Consider the following 25,370-nt stretch of genomic DNA (forward strand, 5'->3'; position numbering starts at 1 on the left):
TGCTTGGTAATAACGAGATCTCAATGTGTCCCGGAGCCATGGAAACAAGATACTAGGTAATAATGGGAATGAGTGCCTGTGTTTTTCAGTGGCTGTGTGAAACCCTGCAATTACGCTGGAGTGTGTGCATGTGTTTGTGCGTGTGGAAGTGTGTGCATGTGTGAAAGTAATCCAGCGAGTGTTAGAGATGCTGTGAACACTCATCTGTTGCCATAACAACTGCAGCAGCCCGCTGTTAGTGAGTTGGCTCAAAGACTGACTGACTGGAGGACTGGTGAGCTAACTTCTGGACTCACTGTCTAAACAAGTAGCAAGGTCATTGATCGACTGACAGTCAAATTAACTGGCTGTTTGAAGCACAAAGGGTATAGATAGTTAATATTATATTTAACATACAGACATACTGTTTTTACATGCTGTGTTCTACAATAAAAAAACTGTGATGTTTGATCAATTTGAATCCAAAAGGTTGACAGTGTTTGATCAAATTCATGAAAATAGTTCATTCAAAAATATACAGTATAGGCTACAGAGATGTATGTATGTTTAAAAGATAGGTTTAGAATATACTTGTTCTCAAGAGTTGAAAGATTTGTGTGAGTCATTCCTGACACCTGGTGGTGAGGAAACCAAACAACATATGAGAGGCTTACCCACTGCTGGACTTCTCTTATGCCAGTCTTCTTCCAGATTAAAGTATATTGTTTCAAAATTACAATTGAGTTACATTGCCTACATCATGTATTCCTATAAATGTATGACAACAAGCTAATTATATAGAGCCTGGTATACAATGGGGTAAAATAAATAAATCTAGTGGTTAAGTGGTTATTTGTATCCTCATTCTTCTTCTATATTATTTTCCATGCACACTATAATGGCCAGATATTTCAAATATGATCTGTAGAATAAATCAATTAAATTCAAAATGCTCTTTGGCAATTGTCACGAGTGTAACAATAATATGTTTTACCAAAAATGTAAAGGTATAATATGGTAAAAACAACAAGGGTTCTTTTTATAAATACAAATAAAAAAACAACAAACTAAACTAGCCAGCAGCTAGCATCTAATGTGGTTCCTTTTCCCAACCGAACTATAAAATAAAGACTACATTTATTACATTACAGCTACAATATTTTTTTGCTGCTAATTTAAAGGTAACAATTTGACCCAAACATGCTAGCTACCGTTGTATTTCAGATTGAACGGAAAGCGGAACTGTTGTGTACTGTCTACTGTACGGTTGACGGTCAAATGTTATGTGACACACTCACCTCAGCTTGTCCAATCAGGAGACGCGTATCCGTGACGTCATTTCGTACATATGACAAACTAAAATGGAAGCCCCCATGCGTACATCTGAACAGTAACGCCATTCACTGACAACCAGATACTTTTCTCTGTTTTGTGTTCTCTTCTTCTGTAAAATATGAGGTATTTGCTCAGTTTGGGGCACTCGTTTGCCCGACTTCATGTCCGTTTATGTCACCAAAGTGTTTACAGCAGCAATGCAAATACACGAAGACTGGTAGTGGACCTTGGGGAGAAGTGAGTTGACTTTCCAGGATTTATTTTTCTCCCAATAACTGTTAACGGAGCAATACATGATGTGTACTTCTAGCTAATTAATTATGTAGCCTCTGTGAAAGTGTATCGGTTGCTTTACTATCATAAAATGTAATCATAAAGCTTTAAACCAGACCCAGAACAAACACCGGGGATGTTTTGGTATCCAGAATAGAGACTTACATTATGCATGTCACCCTACATGCCTGTAAATATGACAGTGGTTTCATTATCTGATACATGTTAATGTGTTGTGGTCTTGTTGTTTCTGTAGGAAACTTGAGATCTCTTCTGGGAGGTTTGCTAGATTTGCTGATGGATCTGCTGTAGTGAAGGTAAAGACAACAATGTCCACAGTTGGAAGTTTCTATACTCTGCCTCTGATTAATATTCTTCGTATAGTTGCACTTTGTGTTCCTGACCTCTTTAATTATACTGTACATACACACCATCCAAATTATGTCCATCCTATAAAAAATGAGGCCTGCTGTGTGGATCTTCTTAGGTTTCTCATTCCCTTGTATCCCCTCCTTTTGTTTCTCAATCTTACTGAAAAATAAAGTGAGATGCTTGGTGTGAACTTTCATTTTTTAAGTATATGCTTTTACTAAACTCTTTCTTTTCTTCTTTTTTAAGCTGGGAGAAACCTCTGTCATGGTGACGGCTGTGAGCAAAACCAAACCATCTCCATCTACGTTCATGCCTCTTGTGGTACGTTTTCTAACATCACAGTAAAGTTTCAAGCTGTCTTTGAATTCAGACGGTGATTGGTAGATTTTGTCACACTCGCTCGGTCTTGTCTTGTATCATCTTATAATTTGGTAGAACTATTATTTAATATATAGAAAGTGTTATCCATTGCACCAGAATTAGAAACTAGAAAGTATGACTTATAAGACAGGTGACCTCAGTATAGAATAAGATAATATCTCTCAATGAATGTCCTCTTTGATTGACAGGTGGACTACAGACAGAAAGCAGCTGCTGCAGGTAGAATCCCGACTAACCATTTGAGGCGAGAGATGGCCATCACGGACAATGAGATCCTCACCAGCAGACTCATAGGTGAGTTTATAAGAATGTGTCTTTTTCTGCCTTTTTCCTATATGTGTGTTTCTGATATTTTACTTAAACTAACCATATTTCTGTTCCTCAGACAGAGCGATTCGACCGCTGTTCCCTGCTGGTTATTTTTATGATACTCAGGTCAGTTCACTTGGAAATTGTTTTCATAATTAGGGGGTTTTGTCCTTTTTTGCTTTTTGAACATGGTGATATTACAGATATTCTTCACAATTAAAATGACCTTTTGTTTATCTATCAAGCACACAATGTTAACTTGATTTCTTGAAGTAAACTTCACATTGCTTTCACTGTGAATAAAGAATAAAAAAAAAATTGAAACGTTTTTTACTTTTGAACCATGTGAGAGAAAAAAGTGTTCTTCAACAACACAGGGTAATTAATTGATTAACAAATGCTAATTTGTGGCTGAAGTATTCTTCGATGTCTCTCCAACTTTTGTGACTATGTGCGTTTATGTCTTCTGAAGGTTGTTTGCAACCTGCTGGCTGTTGATGGAGTCAATGATCCAGATGTGCTGGCTATTAATGCAGGTGAGTTAAATCTCAGCTTAACCTGTTTTTTCACAGATCATAGTTTCCTATATCATTAGCTAAAACATAATTTTCTTTCATCAAAGCGTCCGCTGCTCTGGCCTTGTCTGACATCCCCTGGAATGGACCAATAGGTGAGCAACTCGCAACAGATTTAAACCTATTTACACATATTCTGATTTATTTACTTTAAATCCTGCTTGTCTGTTCAATTTCTATTCCTCTTGAATTATTGTACACTCAAACTAGTTCAGGTCGTCTTGTGTGTTTGTGTTTTCTCAGGTGCTGTGCGTGTTGGCATGATTGATGGAGAGATGGTGATCAACCCCACGCGGAAGGAGATGAATTCCAGCGTTCTGAACATGATTGTCGCTGGAGCTCCCAGCAGTCAAGTGGGTAAGTTATCAAGCGCCAAAAAACCCATCAGATGTTCATTTACTAAAAAAAGTTTTAAAGTGTAGGTGTCAAGGCAAGTAGCCTTACTTTCCTGTGTATATATATAGCAGCAGTTATTGTGATTGATAATGTAATAACATTTAAACTTTATTAATTGTTTATTAAAATCTAAAATAGGATGTATATACATTGTATATTTAAGACATATGTGCAAATTATCAATGTGCAATATAAATCTGATATCTTACGTTCTAATAACCAAAAATGTATTAAAACTATCAGAGAATGTTAGTAATGTATTACCACGCCTTTAAATGAAAGTATTTTACACCTTGTTGTGTGTATTTGATGTTTGTGATAATACTCATTATCTTGGTTTTATTACATTTTCTAATGATTGAAAGGGACATTTAATTGCAGTTTGACACTTATGACCCAAATGTATTTTCTTCAGTCACAATATCATGTAGGATGTGTCTGTGCCAAATGAACATATCCTTTCTATAATGTGCCTCTCTGTCCATCAGTGATGATTGAGGCGTCTGCAGAGAACATGCTGCAGCAGGACTTCTGCCATGCGGTGAAGGTTGGAGTCAAACACACCAACCAGATCGTACTGGCCATCCAGCAGCTGGCGCGAGAACAGAAGGTCACCAAGCGCACGCCGGTGAAGATCTTCTCCGCCCCGGCTGTCATGGTGGAGCACGTTCGACAGTAAGACTAGTTCACCGTTATTCCAGAGTGAAGTGAAGGAGCACCAGGACTGGATGTAGATATCAATTACAGAACTAAACATGACAACATTCAGGCGTGTCTTCCTGAAATTAACCGTCTGTCGCCTAAACAAACTCAGACATTATTCAGTAATGGATTTACCTGTAGTAGTTGATGAAGCAGTATCTGAATTTAGTTTTTTTCTAAATAGATTTTAAAAAATTGGATTCATGTTGTTTTGCCTCCACGCCTGCAATAGCCATGGTCAGAGACATGTTTTTCACTGTAATTTAAAAAATGATTTGCTAATTTTGAAAAGTTCACACAAATGTGTAGTTTGATAAAATGATGACATTTTGGACAGACATTTAAAAACTGGTTTATACAGCCACTTGACTGGTCGGTGGAAAGATACGGGTTAGTTGTAGATGTAACTTAATGTTCTTCCTTTTCTTCCTTGCAGATTAGCCTCCAAAAGGATTTATGCTGTTTTCACTGATTACTCCCACGATAAGGTAAGTCTGACAATGTTGACTTAAAGTTTGTTTGTTAGCCTCTTTTACCATTATAGTGGGTATTCAGTTTTCTGTGAATTAAGGTGTTTTAAAGCACCTTCAGTCATTGACGTTTCTCTTCTCTTTGATAAGACAATGTTTATGTTTATCAGAAGATTATCTTGCTTTGATTGGTGACACTAATAATCTCTTCATCTTGTTTTAGATTTCAAGAGATGAAGCAATCAACAAAGTTCGACTAGATACTGAAACGGAGCTTAAAGGTAAATCATTTACAGTATTTATGTTACATGGAAAACAATTCTAATGAGTCAATATTGCTGCAAACCCCTTCACACAAATACATGTTTATATTTCTTAAATGTAAAGGTCCCATGTCATGCTTTTCCGGTTATTACCCATCCCCTTGTGTGTTATGAAGGTTTTTATGCATGTAAACCGTCTGCAAAGTCACAAACCCTCAAAGTACACCCTGTAGCGAGTAAAACTCTAACACAGAAAAGACCTGTCTATGCTGCCCCACAACGCCTCGTTGGAGATTTTCTTTTTCAATTTTTTTCTTCCGGGAACCACGTGACGTAACGACGACCCCTCCGTGGATTGGTCAAAATGGACCAATCCGTGGAGCTGTTACGTTACGTCCGCGGAGCTGTTACGTTACGTCCGCGGAGCCGTTACGTTAAATCTGTGGATTGGTCCTAATTGACCAATCCGCGGACTTCCTCACACACACACACACTCAATCTTTTCTCAGCTGCAGCTCCGCCGATTTCTCCTCCCTGAGACGGCGAGGCTGTGAGTCGGTGTGTGAGCACACACACAAACTCCCAGCCAAGCTGCGGGTGTGTGTGTGTGTTCGGGCTGGGTTTCGCTGTGTCTCGCTGTCTCGCAGACGGCCACTGGGCTCACAGGGAGGGGGGGGGGGGGCCAGAAGCTCCAACAAGCCGTTTAGGACAGAGAGTGAATACACATACTATACAGAGATGCTGTATGAGAAACCAATGAGATTTTGGAAAATTGCACAATATAAATCTATTTTAGTATACCTCAACAATGGAATTATGATCAGTAGAAATGGCCATGACATGGGACCTTTAACTTAACGTATTGTCAGCTGAATTGTGTCTATTGATGTCTCCCTTGTGTAGAAAAATTCCCCGCGGCTGATTTCTTCGAAGTTATGGAATCCTTCAACACGGTGTCCAAAGAAGTCTTCCGCAATTTAATACTACATGAGTACAAGAGGTAAGCACTGTCCACAGGTAGAATACTGTTAATTCTCATGACAAATTATTTGCCTTTGTAACTTCAGTTAAAAATATATTTCATATGTTTTAGATGTGATGGGAGGCAGTTGACTGCTTTAAGGGACATCTCTTGCGAAGTGGACCTCTTCAAACCGCTGCATGGCTCAGCGCTGTTCCAGAGAGGACAAACACAGGTAAGAGGGCGTTTGTTCATACGGTTCATACAGATACTTTTGTTGTATGAAGAAGAAAAGAAGTCAGAAGTCTGATTATTGATGGGTTTTTGTTATGAAATGTAATGTTATACTGTTTAGCTTTTGTCTTTAAGGAATAAAAAGGCTCAGTCCTTGTCCTCTATTTCTTTTGTATAGGTGCTGTGCAGCGTCACGTTTGATTCCCTGGAATCCAGTATCAAAGCAGATATTATCACCACAGCTTTGAGGTAAATATATCACTAATTTCTTCACAACAAAACAACGCATTCATCCTATTATCAGGACATTTCAGATAGCCCTGCCCCTTATTTTAAAGCACATTAAATATCTGTCTATATCTGAAACTCACAGAACACAGGTTTATGTCAATATGGCAGGCTAAATTACCCACACAGTCTAATATAAATCATTATACATATTTGAAAAGACCATTTAACCCAATTTCTCTTTGCAGTGGCATCAAATCCAAAAACTTCATGCTTCATTATGAGGTGAGTAAAATCCAGTTTTCATTTTTTAAGACATGTAAATGTTACTGTTTGATTATTTATATGATTATCCATCTTTTAGTTTTTCAAGGTGAATCTAAAATCAACATTACGTTTATTTGCAGTTCCCTCCATATGCAACCAATGAAGTTGGAAAGATGGGAGGAACCAACAGGAGAGCGCTTGGACATGGTTCGTGTTAACATTTCGACTTGTATTCAACATCTGCTAACCGCTCATTATTAGTATGTGTACGTATTTATATTTGTTCATGTTTGTGTATTCCCAGGGGCTCTGGCTGAGAAAGCCCTGAGGCCGATGATTCCCAAAGACTTCCCTTTTACTATACGGGTCACTGCTGAGGTGTTGGAGTCAAATGGTAAAAACACCACAGGATATATGTGTATTATATGTTCATAATGTGGCAGGATTTCACAGACGGGGACCGTGGATTACAATGTTGGCATTTTATTACTTGCTCTCCTTATTTACACCACTTTCTCCTCCTTTCCTCTCAGGATCCTCCTCAATGGCTTCAGCTTGTGGAGGCAGCCTTGCTCTAATGGATGCAGGTACTGCAGCGGGAATACAATAGTTATCTCTGTTATAAAATTGTTCATATTTATTGTTTATGATTTGCCTTAAATGCATCAGCTACCCAATAAATAATAACTTTGACCGAGGATGTAGTTTAGGTTGTATATAATATAACAATATAATACCATATTATAATCAAAGTACTACAGTAACAATGTATTAGTGCATTTAATAAATGCTATTTATTTCCAATATCAGTATTCGTCCATTGCAGTAATGAAGCTAGTATCTCTTTTAACAGACACAATATTTAAAAAAACAATGCATTATATATTTATTTTTGATAGCTTCTTATTTTGTAATTCAAAGCAAATGAAAGATGGATAGGAAGGATGGTATGGCAAGATTAGATCTTGCTTAAGTATTTCTATTCACTTTTAAATGTAATTGTGTGAAAATATGAAGCTAACATGTCTAAATCTGTGTCTCCCAGGTGTGCCCATCACTTCTGCTGTGGCAGGTGTGGCAGTCGGCCTCATCTCTACGGCCAACCCAGAGAAACCCACTGAGATCCAAGACTACAGATTACTGACGGATATTCTGGTACATTATGTTCAGTACAACTGTAGCCACTGTGTGACAATGTGTAACTACCAAGTGAAGGAAAGAGTGTTGAATATGAGCTAATCATTGTTCTCTAAACAGGGAATAGAGGATTACCTTGGAGACATGGACTTCAAGTTGGCGGGCACAAACAAAGGCATCACTGCTTTACAGGTACTGTGTCTGATGACTCAGAGAGAGTGGCTTAACCAAGGCTTTTGGCTTACTCTGTAACTGAGAAGAAAACTAAACCCTAGCTAGTTTTTCATATAAATATTTCACCCAGCCCATTTTAGGTGATGTGTAAATATACTTTGGGGCATTGAGAAACAAATAAGGCACGTCAGCATGTTTTATAGCTTTAATGGAAGATTTGCTTGTAAATACTTTATTATTTATAACAAGATACTTCAACTCTTGGGGCATCCAAATTAAGGTCCCATGGGTGGAAAGTGTAATATCCTGTAGTAATTATAAAGCCCCCTAAAGTAAATTGTGTGATATGGGGATATTATAAGATTGTCTTCAGTTGTGTTGCTCCAAATACTTATTATAGAGAGACGAAGTCCCGCCCATCTACTTCCGACCCATGGGACCGTAATCCGGAAAAATTATGTATTGAAGTCAATGGGGAGAGAAAGAGTATCTTTCGATCCCGTTTGAATTGTGCCACGAATTACACATATGATGTTTGTCAATCTTAAAAAAGAATTTCCATGTCAAAAAAGTCACAGTTTGTCGTAAAACTGTTTAAATATAAGACTATGAAAAATACGCAACTAGAAAGACTACAAATCCCAGAATCCCGGTCCCACATGCTGGCTCTTATGAACCGACTAACTCCCCTTGTGTGTATGTACAGCTCTCAACATGCCCAGACTTGTAGTGATTTTCACCTCTTTTAATACTTTTCGCCTCATTCTGAAAGAAAGAAGTGAAATGTGCCAACGTGACGGCCGTCTTGGTGTGTGGTGCGAGACGGGAGATGTAGTTCATTGAGCGGTTCACAGCTTCACAGTTTTACGACACATTTCTATTTTTTTGACTTGCACAATTCAAACGGGATCGAAAGATAATCTTTCTCTCACCATTGACTTCAATACATAATTTTTCCGAAATAAGGTCCCATGGAGGTCCCCCGGAAAGGGAGGGACTTCGCCTCTCTATACCCTTAGGCCTATATTTTACACTCCTTAACACACTTTTATTTAACCTCCAGGCGGACGTGAAGATCCCAGGTTTGCCTCTGAAGTTGGTCATGGAGGCTATCCAACAGGGCACAGGTAAGCTGAACATTTAACGCAACAAATAAAGTGTGGACATATTTTTGGTTGCTTGATGGCCTTTGATTTATTCTTATTTTCCAGTGGCAAAGAAGGAAATCCTGGGTATCATGAACAAAAGCATAGCAAAGCCAAGAGACTCAAGGAAAGAGAACGGACCTGTTGTTGGTAAGTCTTGTGTTCAAAGATTGATACAGTATTTTAGTTAACATTAACAACGAGGAATGTTTATGCAACCAAATTGTAATCTGTTCTGGCAGCTGATGTGTTTGGTGTGTGTTTAATCTGTCTTCAGCAAATGTCCAGGTGCCTGTTTCCAAACGAGCACACTTTGTTGGTCCAGGGGGCTACAACCTCCGCAGACTACAAGCTCAAACAGGTAACAAATAATTGAAAATGTATATTAAGCTGAATCAGAGCACCAAACAGGACATCTTTGGGAATGAAATACGGCACTAACCAAACATTAGTTTTCCCTTTTATTTTTGCTTGCAACCCATTATAAATGCTTATCAAAATGTTTAAACGGAAAACATTTGTTTGTTTTTCTCTTTTGAAGGTGTGACAATAAGTCAGGTGAATGAGGAGACTTTCTCTGTGTTCGCTCCAACACCAGGAGCCATGAATGAAGCCCAAGACTTAATCGGTGACATCTGCAAAGATGATGTGAGTCTCCACTTAGGGACCTTTTTCAAATACTGCAAACTCAAGAAATAATTGTGTTTTATAGGCATACCAAAAGGTACTTGCAGCACCATATCACAGGGCTGAAAATGAGTGACACCATGAGGCTGATGCATGTGTATGTATGTAAACACATTTTGAATATACTTGTTTCCGTATTGTGTTGCAGCAAGAACAGCAGCTGGAGTTTGGTGCTATCTACACTGCCACCATCATTGAGATAAGGTAAATGAATAAATGGTGATGTTTAACATAAAGCATGACTCGACGCCAGTTATTGGCACTTCAGTTCAAACAGGCTAATCATCGATGAGAAATGTATTCAAGGTCTCAATAGAAATCATTCAAAATGCTCATGTTTTCTTCTTTGTTTCAGGGACATTGGAGTGATGGTGAAACTTTATCCCAACATGAGTGCTGTCCTGCTGCACAACTCACAACTGGACCACAAACGGGTCAGTGAATTACCCTCTGCATACTGTTTACCTGTGTCTATGGTTCTGTGATGTTTGAGAATGAAGTTACAACTTACAGAACAAATCTTTGTATCTTCCACTTTCAGATCAGACATCCAAGTGCTTTGGGTTTAGAGGAGGGGCATCAGATACAGGTACGTGTCAATAACTGCAGGCTGTGTTGTTGAAATGAGCCTCTTGTGTTGACATTCTGGGATCATTGTCTCTGACTGGATTTATGTTAACAGGTGAAATACTTTGGACGGGACCCAACAGACGGCAGGATGAGACTTTCACGGAAGGTGCTCCAGTCTCCGGCTGCAACTGTGGTCAAAACACTAAGTGAGAAACAGAGCATCTCCATAAATCCGAGCGACAGCCAAACCACCGGCACCGATGTGTGAATCTCCAACTCTACGGGATAACTTCTGACTTTGCCACCAAAGTGGATTTAAATGGAATAGATGAAAACAGCTTTGTGGTGAAATCTACCAGACCAAGAGCGACAGATCGATTCACAAACTGAACCAAGTGCTGTATATAAAGAGGTTAACCTCGCTGTGGTGGGTACGGGGTGATAACCTGCACTGGAGTGAACTGGATCTCAGCAAATACACCGTCCTGTTCTCATCGTGCTTCAGTCCATAAGCACAAACGGACATTTGGATATTAATGAGACACATTTTCAAGAGATATACATGTTTTACATTTTAATTTTCAACTTCTGTAGTGTATGGTTTTCAGATTTGCACCCCCAGAACTGACGGCATCGAGCAGGTAGAGGGGTTTCTTATGTTTTTATTTTCTGTTTGACCTGCTTTCCCCCAACGGACACACTGCTATGTAAGGATTTCTTATTCACGCGTGAAAGTAGTTCCTCTTGTGGTATGAGACTTCTATATGTGGTGTCAACAGGGTCTCCTAGGCTGAAATCGACAAATAAAGCAAAGAAAGTGGGAGAAGGGGACAACAAAAACAATATTCCCTTAGTGTTGTGTTGCATTTCCAGTAAACATGAGCAGTTTTTAAATGATAATTTCTGGTTGCTTTGTAGTGGCAAGTTCACAACTTTTTCCGGCAAAAAAATACTGCAAACAAATAAAGAACTAGATGTTACTCTATCCCAGCATTCAGATGCCAACAAAGAAACACACAAAGTGCTACAAATTGTTCCCAAAGAGGAAAAAGGTCAGGGCGATTTTAGATTGTAAAACACTGGTTACAAGATATGATGAAGAAAACATGCATAATGATAAGAATAGATTCATTGAAAAATTCATAATTAAATTGAAACTAATTTTGCCCAATATTTTAATGCGACAAGATTGTCAAGTCAGAAGTCCACGTTAAGTTTGAAGGCATCACTGAAGAATGATTGGTAGTTTCTCGAATCTGGAGTAAAAAAAAAAGCTGAATTTATCGCTGCTCTAATACATGTCATGGTAACTTAAATGAGATACACTTTTATTTTTGGAGAGGACGACTTAATTCCCTGAAGCTCAGAAACAGTCTGTAACTGTAGAGTGGCTGTTGTAATCTATTGGCAGAATTTGTTACTATATGTATAACTCCGAAACAAAATCTTGTGTCTGAAATGAGCACAACATGAAGATTAAATCTCCATTGGGTGACCATTTCAATACAATTAAATGTTTGTGAATGCATACAATCCTCAATGAAGCCAATGTTGAGAACAGGAAACGTTTTTTAAATAATAAAGAGAAAAATCCCCTGCACTGTCCATTACTTGGATCAGTCTCTTTCTTTGGGCAGGGAAAGTATAGTAATTACTGAACTGCAGCATGAGGGGGTTTTCTTTTTTTTCCATTTAGGCTGCTCAAAACCTTTACTAATAAACTGAGATGGTATGGAAATAACTTCTGTGTCTGTTTGGCTTACCAGTGCAGGAAATCTAAATAAATTCATAAAAAATGATGTGAAATAGAGTCAATTGTATTTATATACATGTGTGACGTATTTGTTTTGTTCATATCTCAATTTTACTCGTTCTAATTTGTATTTATAATGCTTGGGTTGAGTTGTTTCTGCTTTTTTCTTTCTTTTGCTATGTTTATTAAGTTAAATTAAGTTATTCATGTCATAAGTGCAACATTTAAAGAGCATAGGCAATACAAATCATGAATCTCAGGCTCTCTATTTCTCTATCTACAGAGATGTTAACAGGTTTAGGATTCAAACGTTGTATTATCGTATAGCTACAGTGTATGGCAATGAAAATCTTAAGACCCAAGCTCCTTCAACAATGCAACATAAATATATAAAATACATAAAACAATAAAAATAGTGCAAAAACAAACAAAATAGAAATAAAACAGTGCAAGACAAGTAGACTATATAGGCTACCTGCACAATAGAATAGGATGAGATAAAAACAGAATGTAAAATGAAATACTGTACAGGAATAAAATACTGTTTATTGAAATAATAAATAAATATGTGAAATGCGAAAGATAAATGCTTTAAGTTTTAGTAAGAAAATATATTAACAGTACGACTTTGCTTTAGCCTGGTTCTGGTTCTGATAAGCTGGTGATTGCTGCTGCGGCTGTTACTCCTCTGGCCCGCTAGGTGTCGCTCAACACTGGCGGCGCTGCGGCCTGCTATTGGCTGACTCCGCTCGGAGGAGGAGACCGCGCGGCAGTTACCGCTTGATTGACGTCGAAGAAGAAAAAGAACACAAGATCGGATTACAAGATGGCGGTCTGTGGACGTTAGCAAGAAGGCCGTTAGAGTTGTTGTGTTCTCTGTGAATTTGACTGTTTAACAATAGGCCTCCCGTTAAGTTGTTACACACCGTGAACGGAATATGTTTATAAAATAGCGACTGATACATTTCTCTCCTGTTGTGAAATTCACTTAGACGTGCATGTTGTGTAACATGCGGGTGGAAACAAAGTTAACAGGTCGAGGGTAGAGAACACCAGACGGGGTGAGGTGATAGCTTGTTAGCATCCTGCTAGCCTGCTAGCTCCGACTCGGTTCACCATGTCGGACACTCGGCGGCGAGTGAAAGTATATACGCTAAATGAAGACCGTCAGTGGGACGATCGGGGCACCGGACACGTTTCTTCTACGTTTGTTGAACGGCTAAAGGGAATATCATTATTAGTTCGGGCCGAATCAGACGGTGAGTTCTCAGTTAGCTTAGCATCATTGACGTTATGTGGGCTAACATTAGCATGCTAACTTCTTGTTGTCCGGACATAATTGTTCACTGTATGCTTGGTTAACTTATTGGGAATGCTGCTTTGAATTTCTTTCAGCGTTTGTAAAGTTTCTAACTGTTGGAACAATTGGTATAAGAACTTACCCCAAAGAAAAGGCAACCATTTATTGAATCGCTTGTGCTAGCAAGCTCCTTGGTTTAGCTGGCGACGTGATCTGTAGCATGGGGGGCCTTCAAAGTCTAGTCTTAAATGTACTAACTTGATACAAATGCTTTGGATTGAAAAGCATTATGAGTACATCCACAGACCAACGCATAAAATGAATAACACGTAAATAGGATAACTGTTGTAAAAGCCTTTCTGATGTTTGTTTCAACTTTGGAAAAAGTGTTTTATTCATCCTTGTACATTGTCTACCTAGCGTCGCAAGCTCTCCAACTTCAAGACAGATTAATTGTTCTTAACCTTCGAGAATTAGTCATGGTATCCTGTGGTAATCTTTGTTGTGATCATTCGCACCAGCTTGAAAATCAAGTTACCCAAGTCTTTGTGTTTTAGGATCTCTACTATTGGAGTCGAAGATAAGCCCGAATACTGCATATCAGAAACAACAGGTAAGAAAAGATAAATTTGATCAGCTACAGAAGGTAGCAAACACTGGGTCATTTAAGACTTGGAGTGTGAAAATGTAATCATTTCAACATTGAGACTTGTTGCTAAACAAATACTGCTACAATGATGCAACACAGACAATGAGGATTCAGTATCTTGGGGTCTACACTAGGTATCAAGCAATAGACTGGTAACATCATCAGTATTTGAACACTTGCTATTGATATTATCATTCAGTATGTGGAGAGGAATCTGTAACAGAAAACTGTTACTTGATTTGAGTACTTGAATAGATCTGATTGTAGACAAAGCAATCTCATTTATCTTTTTTTCTAAAGGATATGAAAAGCCTTTAAAGTACTTGTTTGTAACGTGTGAAGGCTCACTCTCTGGAAGGGTGTTTTGATCATGTGAGTTCATGCAACCATGTTTCAGTGTTTCCTGTGAATATGATGAGCAGTTCATAGTACACAGTTTGATGTTTCTCTCTCCTACTTCAGGACACACTGATTGTCTGGTCGGAAGCTGACAATTATGACCTTGCCCTAAGTTTCCAGGAAAAGGCAGGCTGCGATGAGATATGGGAGAAGATCTGCCAGGTAATTACCATCCAGTTTAAGTTACAGTATGCATTTAAAAAAAAAAAAGTTGTACTCAAACGGGAGGGGTGAAACTGTCCATTTTCTAGAACTGATATTTAAGTGACACTGCTCCGAATGCTACATTGAAACTTCTAGTTTGACACCTAACTTCATATCTACCAACTTTTTATCTTCCAGGTTCAAGGCAAGGACCCTGCCCTGGACATTACCCAGGACCCCATTGATGAGTCGGAGGAGGAACGCTTTGAGGAGATTCCAGAGACGAGCCACCTGGTGGAGCTCCCTCCTTGCGAGTTAAGCCGACTGGAGGAGATCGCTGACCTGGTTACATCTGTCCTCTCTTCACCCATCAGGAGAGAAAAACTGGCCCTGGCCCTAATGAGCGAAGGCTACATCAAGAAACTCCTGGGTCTCTTCAGAGTATGCGAGGACCTGGACAACAGGGAAGGCCTACATCATCTCTATGAGATTGTTCGGGGTGTCTTGTTCCTTAATAAAGCGGCCCTATTCGAGGTGATGTTCTCTGATGACTGTATCATGGATGTGGTTGGATGCCTTGAGTATGACCCGGCGCTAGTTCAGCCTAAACGGCACCGGGAATTCTTGACCAAGACGGCAAAGTTTAAAGAAGTGATCCCGATCACGGACTCTGAGCTGCGGCAGAAGATCCACCAGACCTACCGGGTGCAGTACATCCAGGACATCATCCTGCCCACGCCGTCTGTTTTTGAGGAGAACTTCCTGTCCACACTCACCTCCTTTATCTTCTTCAACAAGGTGGAGATTGTCAGTATGTTGCAGGTAATAATCAAAACCAGGTAACTTTTTATTATTCTAAAAGTACAATATATTAACCATGCGTTGTCGGACGTTTTTTTTTTCTTCCGAATGTCGTTGGCATTTTAACAGGTTGCATTGAACATTGCCGCTTGCAGAGTGTTTTTCTTAAATGTATATGTAAATGTTTTAATATCAGTTGCCACTGAAATTTGTTTAACATGTGCAAGAGAACCTGCCCTCTCCGCGGTTCTGAAGAATAACATGGCTCATACTTTTGGCTAAATTGCTAACTACATTTCCATATACATGCTCAAACAGTATCAAATGTAATATGACGATTGAAACATTAAAAATGTAAAATAATTTAAACACAATTGGTCAGGTCAATCAGTGAATGAGTTTGGGAGTCCATTGTCTTGATTGTAAGTGGATTTTTAATATGGAGCTTATGTGAAGCATGTGTTTATTTCAAAAAGATACCTGTACATCCAAATGACTGTCCGTCCATTTCTATATTCAGGTGTTGGATATATATCTACATGTTTGTATATTAGAATCATAGGTTCTCCGTGTCGTCGGAACAGCACACCAGTTTATGTTGTGACTCACACTAAATGACGAACACATTTTTCCGTATTTTGTCCATCTTTGTATTTGATTTCTGAACCCCGTTTTTCATGTGCCACAGGAGGACGAGAAGTTCCTTACAGAGGTGTTTGCACAGCTCACAGATGAAGCCACAGAGGACAGTAAAAGGAGAGAGCTTGTAAGTGATGTTGCTATTCATTGCTATGGGAATTAAATGTACTCTGTATTACTGTTCTAAATGTATAGATTGCTGTCTTTCATGCCATTTCATTCACAAGGGTTAAATATTTACCGACATTTCTGCAGTTTTCCATAATGATATTGATGTGAGTTACCTCTTTTGTCTATCAAAAATACAACAACATTAGCAACATTATTCCTACAGTTTAGCCTCTCAATGACAGTAAAATGGGAAATAATTCATACTAATAGCTCAGCAGTTGTCATTTATTTAACCTTTTTTTAAAGTGTCTCACCCTGGAATAGGGAGGATGACTGTTTTACACCAGAATGTCTTCCACTGTTGAACACTATCACAAATGCAACAATGCTTGAAGACAGTATTTTTGTCAATGACCTTCAACAGTTTCCTTGAATCTGTCGAATCTTGATGGAACATTAAATCTGTTTTCTCTTCTCCTCAGGTGAACTTTGTCAAGGAATTCTGCGCTTTTTCACAGACGTTGCAGCCACAAAACAGAGATGCTTTCTTTAAAACTCTGGCAAATCTAGGAATTTTACCTGCTCTTGAAATAGTCATGGTATGTTGGCATGTGTACTTTGGATGAATATTTTTGTTGTCTTGCTGAGATTTTATACTGCAAGCACTACTGTCCAACACACATTTCCCAAAGGAACAATAAAGCCTATCAATCTTATCATTATACTCTGGGCGTTGCATGAATTGGCTGCTCATGAAACAGTCCCTTGGTTTTTGTTTCTCGTCTGTGAATGGTCCAACTGTGAAACTTTATAGTGTGTTGATATCTCTCTTTGTTCGGCTCTTAACTCGTTTATTTCTCCTGTTCAGGGAATGGACGACCTGCAGGTGAGGGCAGCAGCTACAGACATCTTCTCTTACCTGGTGGAATTCAGCCCCTCCATGGTCAGGGAGTTTGTCATGCAGGAGCCTCAGCAGACGGACGACGTAAGCATTGAAACATCTTGCCCTTTTTAGATGCCAGGGAATTGTTTCGTTCAGCCCATGATCATTTCTCCTTTAAAAATAAATATATCTATCACATCATTGTTGTGACAAAAGAACGGTGAACATCTGCATTGTGTTTGATCCTCCAGTTGGATGTTACTGTTTGATGTATACTGAGGGATGCATTTTACAATTTGTGTGCTGCAGCAATTTAACATACAATTCATGTGCCATATAACTGGAAATGGCAAGAAGCTTTACAAATGAATAGAGCAGTCCTCCTCCTGAGCACTTAGTAATCAAGGAGACCTTTAAATATCAAATGTCATCCTGGGTGTTTGTGATCACCTTATACCTCCAATGTAAATACAGTAAAGGTCACCTATTATGCAAAATCCACTTTTCCTGTCTTGTATACATAACCATGTGTCCCCCCCCCTCTGTGTAAAGAGATTCTCAAGGTTTCAGGAAAAAAGATTCTCACTTTTTGTCCTGATCCATTTATATAAAAACCTGTCTGAAAATGAGCTGATCAGATTTTGGCCACTTAAGCCCCATCCCCCCGGTACCGGGGGGAAAAACGCATCATCTGCAGGAAGCAGCGTCTGAGGGCTTCTTAATATTTAATAAACTATGAATGTTTTATATCCATGTAACAGGAAGAAACTCAGCTAACTGATCATTTTATTTTATTTAAAAAAAAAAAAACTGCATCCGCGAAGCCCCCACTTTATTTTGTTAACGTTGGTGTGTATGTGAAAATCCCCCTTCGATTCTATTGGCGCTAACGGTTAAAAAGAGATATCAATCACCAAAATCGACCAATGGGTTCCAGAGAAACGGCAAAAACGCCCATTTTCACCCAAATCACCCCAGAGGTGGAGTTATTTTTGCTAAACCTCTCTAAAAAGGTCAAATGTCACTTGTTTTGCATCAATCTTGATACAGGGTACTTATTATATGTTGTACTTTGGATTCCTAAAGCTTTTAGTCTACCATCCCATCATTCAAGGGTGGTTTTCACGTAAAGTAAAAAAGAATTTTTGGACGGACACTAAAACTTAGTTTTTTACTATGTTCAATCTGAATTTTCTTTAAAATAAAAAAACATCTATATTGATTCTGACTTTTCTACATCCAACTCATAGGTTTATCATTACTTTGAGAAAAAAGATTATTAATTTTCCCCTTTTAGAAGGGAAGATATGGTCATTTGTTCTGGGAATGTCATTTTCGAGCCTGAGACCTGAAAAACAGGCTTGGGGCTTAACAGGTTAATGATGTCATAACAATGTTTTGACTTGTGTAACCATTAGCCAATCACCAACCAAGGTAACCCCCCCCCCCCCACCTTATCACCTGAATCTCCTCCTAGAGCACCATTGTGTTCTTTTTAACCAAATATCTCTCAGAGGGGCGTGGGGAGGGGCTCCTTATTTTCATCTAAAGTAACAGACAGAGAATCAGCACTTTTGAAACAGGGCTGAAACAGAGGGGATTATGGGATGCTGCAATGATCTGTTTGGTATTTCAGCCAATCAGAGACATGTTTTGTATATATCTGAGACCTATAATATATTGATGAAAAACAGTATAATAGGAGACCTTTAAAGTTGTTCACCCTGAATAGTTTAGGGAATCCACAAAGTTTCTTAAAAATCAAAGACATATTGTAAACGTTTTCAGTAGATGTCTCTTAAAATCAGAATATGTCTTAACTTTATATTTTTCTGTGTGTTTCCTTGGTGTACAGGATGTCCTGCTGATAAATGTGGTGATCAAGCAGATGATTTGTGACTCCGACCCAGAGTTGGGGGGGGCTGTCCAGCTCATGGGTCTGCTCAGGACGCTCATCGACCCCGAGAACATGCTCGCTTCCACCAATGTAAGCAGGACCAGCACGCAGGAATGTCAATGGAACGGCTATAAAATGTTGTATGCATTGCAGGGATCTTATCTATATCATATGTAGCCAGCTGGTGAATTACATAGCCTTCCTTCAACAGTAAAACATTCACAGCACTTTATTAAAGCTTCTTCATTTTCCTTTTAGAAAACGGAGAAGACAGAGTTTCTGAGTTTCTTCTACAAGTACTGCATGCACGTCCTCACCGCTCCTCTGCTGGCCAACACGGCACATGACAAAATCTCAAAAGGTGAGCTGGGGACAGAGGCCTCGCATAAACTGAAATGTTTCAGACTGTAAGATAAACAGAGAATGTGATTGGTTGTTCTGTGTCGTTGCCTTTTCAGATCTGCAGGAGGGATCAACTAAGATCAACCCGGTCTGTCCAGGTGAGGAATTTAACTCAACCGAGAACCACCCAACAGACAAAGCATGTCAGAGTTAACTGGGAACTATACCATCGCATTTCTTTGACCTGTACCCACTAGATTACAATTAATAATTGACCTCTTCATAATAACTGAAAACTAAAAAGCTGTTATTTCTTACGTCATGTAAACAGTCTGAGAGCTGCAAATAATTATTAATAGTGTTTTTATTTGGTTAAACGGATCTACTTTTAAATCCAGGCTGAAGACTTTTCTTTTTGTCGCTGCTTTTAATTGATATATTCATATCTTAAACTGCACTGTAACTTTTATTATCTTTGCTTTTTATCTTTTCTTTTAAATGAGTGTTTTTCTATATCATTTTATAATATGTTTCTTAATGTCTTTCATTTTTGTAAAGCACTTTGAACTGCCTTGTGTTGAAAGGTGCTATATAAATAAACTTGCCTTGCCTTACTTATAATATGTATAATCTAGAAATCCACACAAAATGTAATACAAAAAGACAATTTGCCCTGCTTATTTATTTTATTTTGTGTAGACAACTTCCAGACGGCTCAGCTGCTGGCACTGATCCTGGAGCTGCTGACCTTCTGTGTGGAGCACCACACCTACCACATAAAGACCTACATCATGAACAAAGACCTGCTCAGGAGAGTGCTGGTGCTAATGAACTCAAAACACACCTTCCTCGCTCTTTGTAAGTTCACACACACGCACATAACTTCCTGCTGCTTTGTCCATCCATGGCTAAATGTTCTGTCAATTGCTATCCCACTCTGTATATTTAGTTACAAATGACTCATTCATGCTTCATTTTTTACTAAGTTGTCTGTTTTTTGTCCCAGGTGCCCTTCGTTTCATGCGCAGGATCATTGGCCTGAAGGACGAGTATTACAACCGCTATATCATCAAAGGGAACCTGTTTGAGCCCGTCATTAACGCCCTGCTGGACAACGGCACCCGATACAACCTCCTCAACTCCGCCACCATAGAGCTCTTTGAGTTCATTAAAGTGGTGGGCACATACTAAACTTAATCAAAATGTGTATTAGTGATGGGTGTGTGCGCTTGAGGCACTAATGGTGGAGGTCTTGTAATGTCTTCTTTTTCCAGGAGGATGTTAAGTCTCTCATCGCTCACATTGTGGATAACTTCTACAAAGCACTTGAATCCATCGAGTATGTCCAGACTTTCAAGGGCCTGAAGGGCCGATACGAGCAGGAAAAAGACCGACAGAGTCAGAGACTCAACAGGTCAGTAGACAGATAGGACACAAAGGTCAAATCTGTTCAGTTATCGTTAACTTAGAGATGCTAATATAACTGTGTAATGAGTATTCCCAGGTCCCACTGCTACCCCTGCATGAAAGTAGATATTTGTGCTTAAAGGTGGGGTAGGTAATTTACTTCAGAAACACTTGTTATATTCCATGGAATGCTCTTAACATCCCGATAGCAATGAATACATTAAATGCTTTGACAATAAATACATTAAAAAAATGTCATCTGTGGAAGTCGTAGTACTGTAAAAAGCACGACCAATCATCTGAGCCGGCCCGGCTAAAATAGCTGGATGGCCTACCTGCCTGTCAGCCTTCCATCTGTGCACAGACTTATCTCGTGCCCTCATTGGTCATGTGCGCGTCCGTGTGTGTTGGAGGAGGGGCTCTGTAAGGAAGTCTGAAGGAAGGGGCAGATTTTCTTTTTCCCGGTTGTGTACTTTCAAATTCTAGCGCACTCAAGCTGGTTTCTCCATTCTTACCTACCCTACCTTTTAATGACGTTATTATTTCCCTGTAGATATCGCAGAGATGCACGGTCGATGGACGAGGACGAGGAGTTGTTGTTCAACGACGACGATGATGATGATGAAAGCGAGGCTGTGGAGAAGAGCCGGATGGAGGAAGACTTCGCCGACAGCTACGGAAAGTACATGGAAGCCAAAAAAGGTAATCTGCCCTGGTCTCTTTCTCCGTATCATTTCCTGATTGCCACAGCCCTTTGCAGTTAGATATTTACACTCTGTTTCTGCAGGAGCTGCCAACGGAGCTAATGGTGCCAACAATAACGGGAAAGCTGCTGTAAGCCCCCCCGCCTCACAGGCCGTCACTCCAAACAACAGTTCAGCTTCCTCCGTCAAAACCGTTGTTCTTCCTGCCACACCAGTAGTGAAGGTAATAACGGAAGTATTTATTTTCCTTGTGTCCACATGAGAAGGAATCATTATGACAGACGCCAACTGCCGAAAACCGTTGTTTTTATATTTTTGTTATGCTTTCTATGTGGGCATTTATGTAAATCTTTCTGATGTTTCTCTGTGTTACAGACTGCTATGGTTGGTTTGGTGGACTACCCAGATGATGAGGATGAAGAGGAAGAAGAGGAGGAGGAGGAGGAAGAGCAGTCTCCAAGAAAGCGGCCCCGCCTGAGCTCTTAAGGCTAACTTTCCTCTGTTTGGTCGTAGCGGACGGACACCGAGTCCCTCCCCTCCTCCTCCTCTGGTCGTCTCATTGGTCCTTGGCCTGCCTGTGCCACCTGTCCGTCTCGCTGAGGAGTCGGGCGAAGACGAGCTCCCACCTCACCCTGTCCTTCCTCATCTCTGCTCCTCTTCTGTCCCTCGTGGAAGGGGATGGACAACTTATTTTCTCGAAAAGAAAAAGACAAATCAGTCTGTTTCTTCAGCCTGTTGATTTTACCTCTTCCTTTTACTCCTGTAGAAGATCCCCAAATCTCCTTTCTGAACTCACCCCCCCCCCCCCCCCCCCCCCCACACTTCTTCTGCTCCCCCTGTTCTGACCTCCTCCTGAACAACTTTCTCCTCCTCATCCTCCATCCAAACGTACCGACCAGAGAGCCTGCGGTGGACGTATCGATGCCAAGGCGGTTTCCAACTCTGCTCTGTTGCTATAGCAACAGTAGCAAGGAAGCTGCGGTACTACCCCCCCCCCCCCCCCCCACAGGAGCCCTCACGTGTCCTCGATCTGAACTCTCCCCTTCCATCCTCCAACACCAAAAGCAATGAGCTCCAGAGACAGAGGAAGCCAGTGTATGAAGCGTCCAGCAGCCAGTCAGGCTAGCAGGACGAGCCGTCGGATAGAGCTTGACTGGCTGAGCCGTGAGTGCCGCCCTGCCACAGAACTCTTCAATTCGGTCGGGAAAAAAAATGGTCTATAAAGAAGGAAAATGATGTGTTGAGAGACGAGGGGGGGGGGGGGGGGGGTCACAAATGACAAAATGTACCAGGGTGAAAACTCGGTGGTAATGAGGCTTAGATCCACAGGAGCAAGACTCAAACCTACAAAAGCCATGGCGTCAGTCCGGCCAAGGCACACACACACACACACACACACACACAACACACACATGACGACGTCTCACACACATGACGACGTCTCACACACATGACGACGTCTCACACACAGGACGACGTCTCACACACAGGACGACGTCTCACACACAGGACGACGTCTCACACACAGGACGACGTCTCACACACAGGACTGCGTTTGCCAGAAATCCTGTATTTCATGAATTTGTTAAAAAGTACTGTACAGATGAATTTTTTTCTTTTTAATCATTTTTCCCTGATCTAATTTTCAAGGGGGGAGAGAGAGATACCTGCCGACCTGTGTATTTTTGTTGTTGTTGCACAAAAGGTGGGGTCACTGTTCACCCTTTTAAGTCCAGTTCATTTGATTAAATGTAAAATGCAGAGAAGTTGAAAATGCTGGTTTTACAAAAACGTATTAAAACTGCAGTAAAGTCATTTTGCAGCCAACAATTTGAGGATGTCTGGAGTTTTGTATTTTAGTGAATCTAACTATTTAGTGGCCTCGTTAAGATGCACACAAAGCCCAGCCTTTGTTTTAATTTGGTGACAAACCTGAGCTGTCGGTGTGCTTAGAGTAGATTTAGTGCACACTCTTGTATCAGGAGGTTCAAAACTTGGCACCCTTCTCTCTGACAGATCTCAGGTTCAGATTTAATTTGCATCAGACAAAAAAGAAAAGCTCCCCTGCTCTGTGCACTGTGACTCCGCTGGCTGGTGAAACATCTTGCAATTATAACTGAATGAAGAATTCTCATGAGCTACAAGGGGCTTTCATTTTAGGTTTGACCATAAAACAACTGCACATCAAAAACAAGTCGAAGGACATATCTTTAATTCAAACTATGATCAGATGAGATGTTTTTTTTTTTTATTAGTTATGATGAAAATGTTTTAACCCAATGGTTGATGTGCAGTTTTAGAGTCGAACGGTGTTGTTTAAGTGGAGTATTTCGGACATTTTATTGTCGGGTTGAAAACATTTCCCCCTGGTCTCACCACAAGCACACTGAGAAGCAGATGAAGGTAATCGATATTAGCTAAAACCACCAGATCACACAGACCTAGAACTTCTGAGCTATGAGCAGCAGGGTAGGAGCACAAAGTGAAATTATTATTATTATTATTATTATTGCCAATGTGCTTTCAGGAGTTCAGCAGAACCCGAGCAGTCTGTCAGCGTCTCCCAACAACACGACTGTTTTGCTGCCCCTTGATGAATTTGTACCAAGTGCATTTACTACCACTATCCATTCTTAACATTTGTATGACTTTATTTGATAAGTTTTGAAATTAAATGTGACCCTGACATTGACCTTTTTGAATCAATTCACTGATCTGGCAATTAGTATTTGTAATTGATTCTGAATCATTTCTTTTGGGTCCAGATGGTTTGAATTGATAACTTTATTCAGAAATGTTAGGTTATTGAAATGATTTAGCGGATTTTATGAAAATCTTACAGCAAGAAATCAACAGTATTTATGTGTTTTGTACGAGGAAAATTGTTCAAGCACAATATTTAGTACTCATGAAGATGTACATGGCTCAGAGTAAAAGAGAGTACAGCAAAAGATTAATGTGAGAAAAGCTAACGACCAACTGAAAGTCATTTTTATACACACAGTCTGGATTCAAGCTTGTTTCTATAAAATGTGATTTATTAAACGGTGTACATGAAATACTGAATTCCTCATAGGAAGCGACACACTCTTGGCCCCTTCATCTTGACAACTTCCACAGCGTGCACTGCTCTGACTACACGATGAGCCACTACAGTGTTTTCAGCTCTGATGTAGCCGATAACGACAAGACTGCACGTTGGCTGGCTAATGTTTTATTTCCCCGTAACATCAATTCTGAGATACAACTCCAGGCCCGCTGTGCCTCATGTTGAGTTTCAACTTTTCTCAAGAACTTCTTGACTACAGAGAAACAACTGAGGAATGTGTCCAAAATCACCCACTATTTCAGTCAACGGTACTAGATAAATGAGTTATGAATCTTGATTTTGCATTACCTACCAGTGTAGCGTTGCATAAAAAAACATTTACACTATCAATAGAGAAGCACTGCATTGTAGGGCTGCTCGATTATGGCAAAAATCATAATCTCGATTATTTGGGTCAATAATTGATATCACGATTATTAAAAACGATTATCCATTTACTTTGAAAACATCCATTTATTGAAAAAGAAAATGTGAACAGTATGTTTTTAACAGTTGATTACCCAGAACTTTAAGTGTAATTCAACTGAAAAACCAATTAAAAAAAAAAAAAAAAAAACGTTTTATTTCGATTATGTTTTCATAATCGTTGCAAGCCAAAATCGTAATTGCGATTAAAATACGATTAATTGAGCAGCCCTACTGCATTGTTAAATTTTGAGCTGTGGGTTATATTGAGCTGTGGGTTATATGAGTGCATGGAACAAATCCATAATTCTAGCATTTAGGAAACCGACATGCTAAAATGCTTTACAATTAAAATAGTTCACCAAGTGG

General features: G+C 39.7%; 2 protein-coding genes across 2 annotated transcripts; both read left to right on the top strand.

The window, feature by feature from the left end:
* The first annotated feature begins 1,341 nt into the window (after positions 1–1,341).
* On the top strand, positions 1,342–12,257 carry LOC117499871 (polyribonucleotide nucleotidyltransferase 1, mitochondrial). Its single transcript, XM_034152524.1, has 28 exons — positions 1,342–1,551; positions 1,844–1,904; positions 2,206–2,280; positions 2,529–2,634; positions 2,726–2,775; positions 3,122–3,185; positions 3,272–3,319; positions 3,468–3,581; positions 4,109–4,295; positions 4,759–4,810; positions 5,016–5,073; positions 5,959–6,055; positions 6,149–6,251; positions 6,429–6,499; positions 6,727–6,763; positions 6,886–6,952; positions 7,050–7,139; positions 7,279–7,332; positions 7,791–7,900; positions 8,003–8,074; positions 9,120–9,183; positions 9,268–9,351; positions 9,479–9,562; positions 9,743–9,849; positions 10,037–10,092; positions 10,244–10,322; positions 10,430–10,477; positions 10,571–12,257. The coding sequence occupies exons 1-28, from the start codon at positions 1,433–1,435 to the stop codon at positions 10,724–10,726; spliced, it is 2,313 nt and encodes a 770-aa protein (XP_034008415.1). The 5' UTR covers positions 1,342–1,432; the 3' UTR covers positions 10,727–12,257.
* A 752-nt stretch (positions 12,258–13,009) lies between these two features.
* Positions 13,010–24,179, top strand: LOC117499562 (serine/threonine-protein phosphatase 4 regulatory subunit 3-like). The gene is made up of 16 exons (XM_034152019.1): positions 13,010–13,470; positions 14,069–14,124; positions 14,623–14,721; positions 14,902–15,525; positions 16,193–16,270; positions 16,737–16,853; positions 17,123–17,239; positions 18,993–19,124; positions 19,293–19,395; positions 19,493–19,534; positions 20,076–20,234; positions 20,383–20,552; positions 20,651–20,790; positions 21,337–21,485; positions 21,571–21,710; positions 21,863–24,179. Exons 1-16 carry the CDS (start codon positions 13,329–13,331, stop codon positions 21,971–21,973), a joined length of 2,379 nt encoding a protein of 792 aa, XP_034007910.1. The 5' UTR covers positions 13,010–13,328; the 3' UTR covers positions 21,974–24,179.
* Positions 24,180–25,370: the final 1,191 nt, after the last annotated feature.

The sequence above is a fragment of the Trematomus bernacchii genome, unplaced genomic scaffold (genome assembly GCF_902827165.1).
Source record: "Trematomus bernacchii unplaced genomic scaffold, fTreBer1.1, whole genome shotgun sequence".
Classification (NCBI taxonomy): Eukaryota; Metazoa; Chordata; class Actinopteri; order Perciformes; family Nototheniidae; genus Trematomus; species Trematomus bernacchii.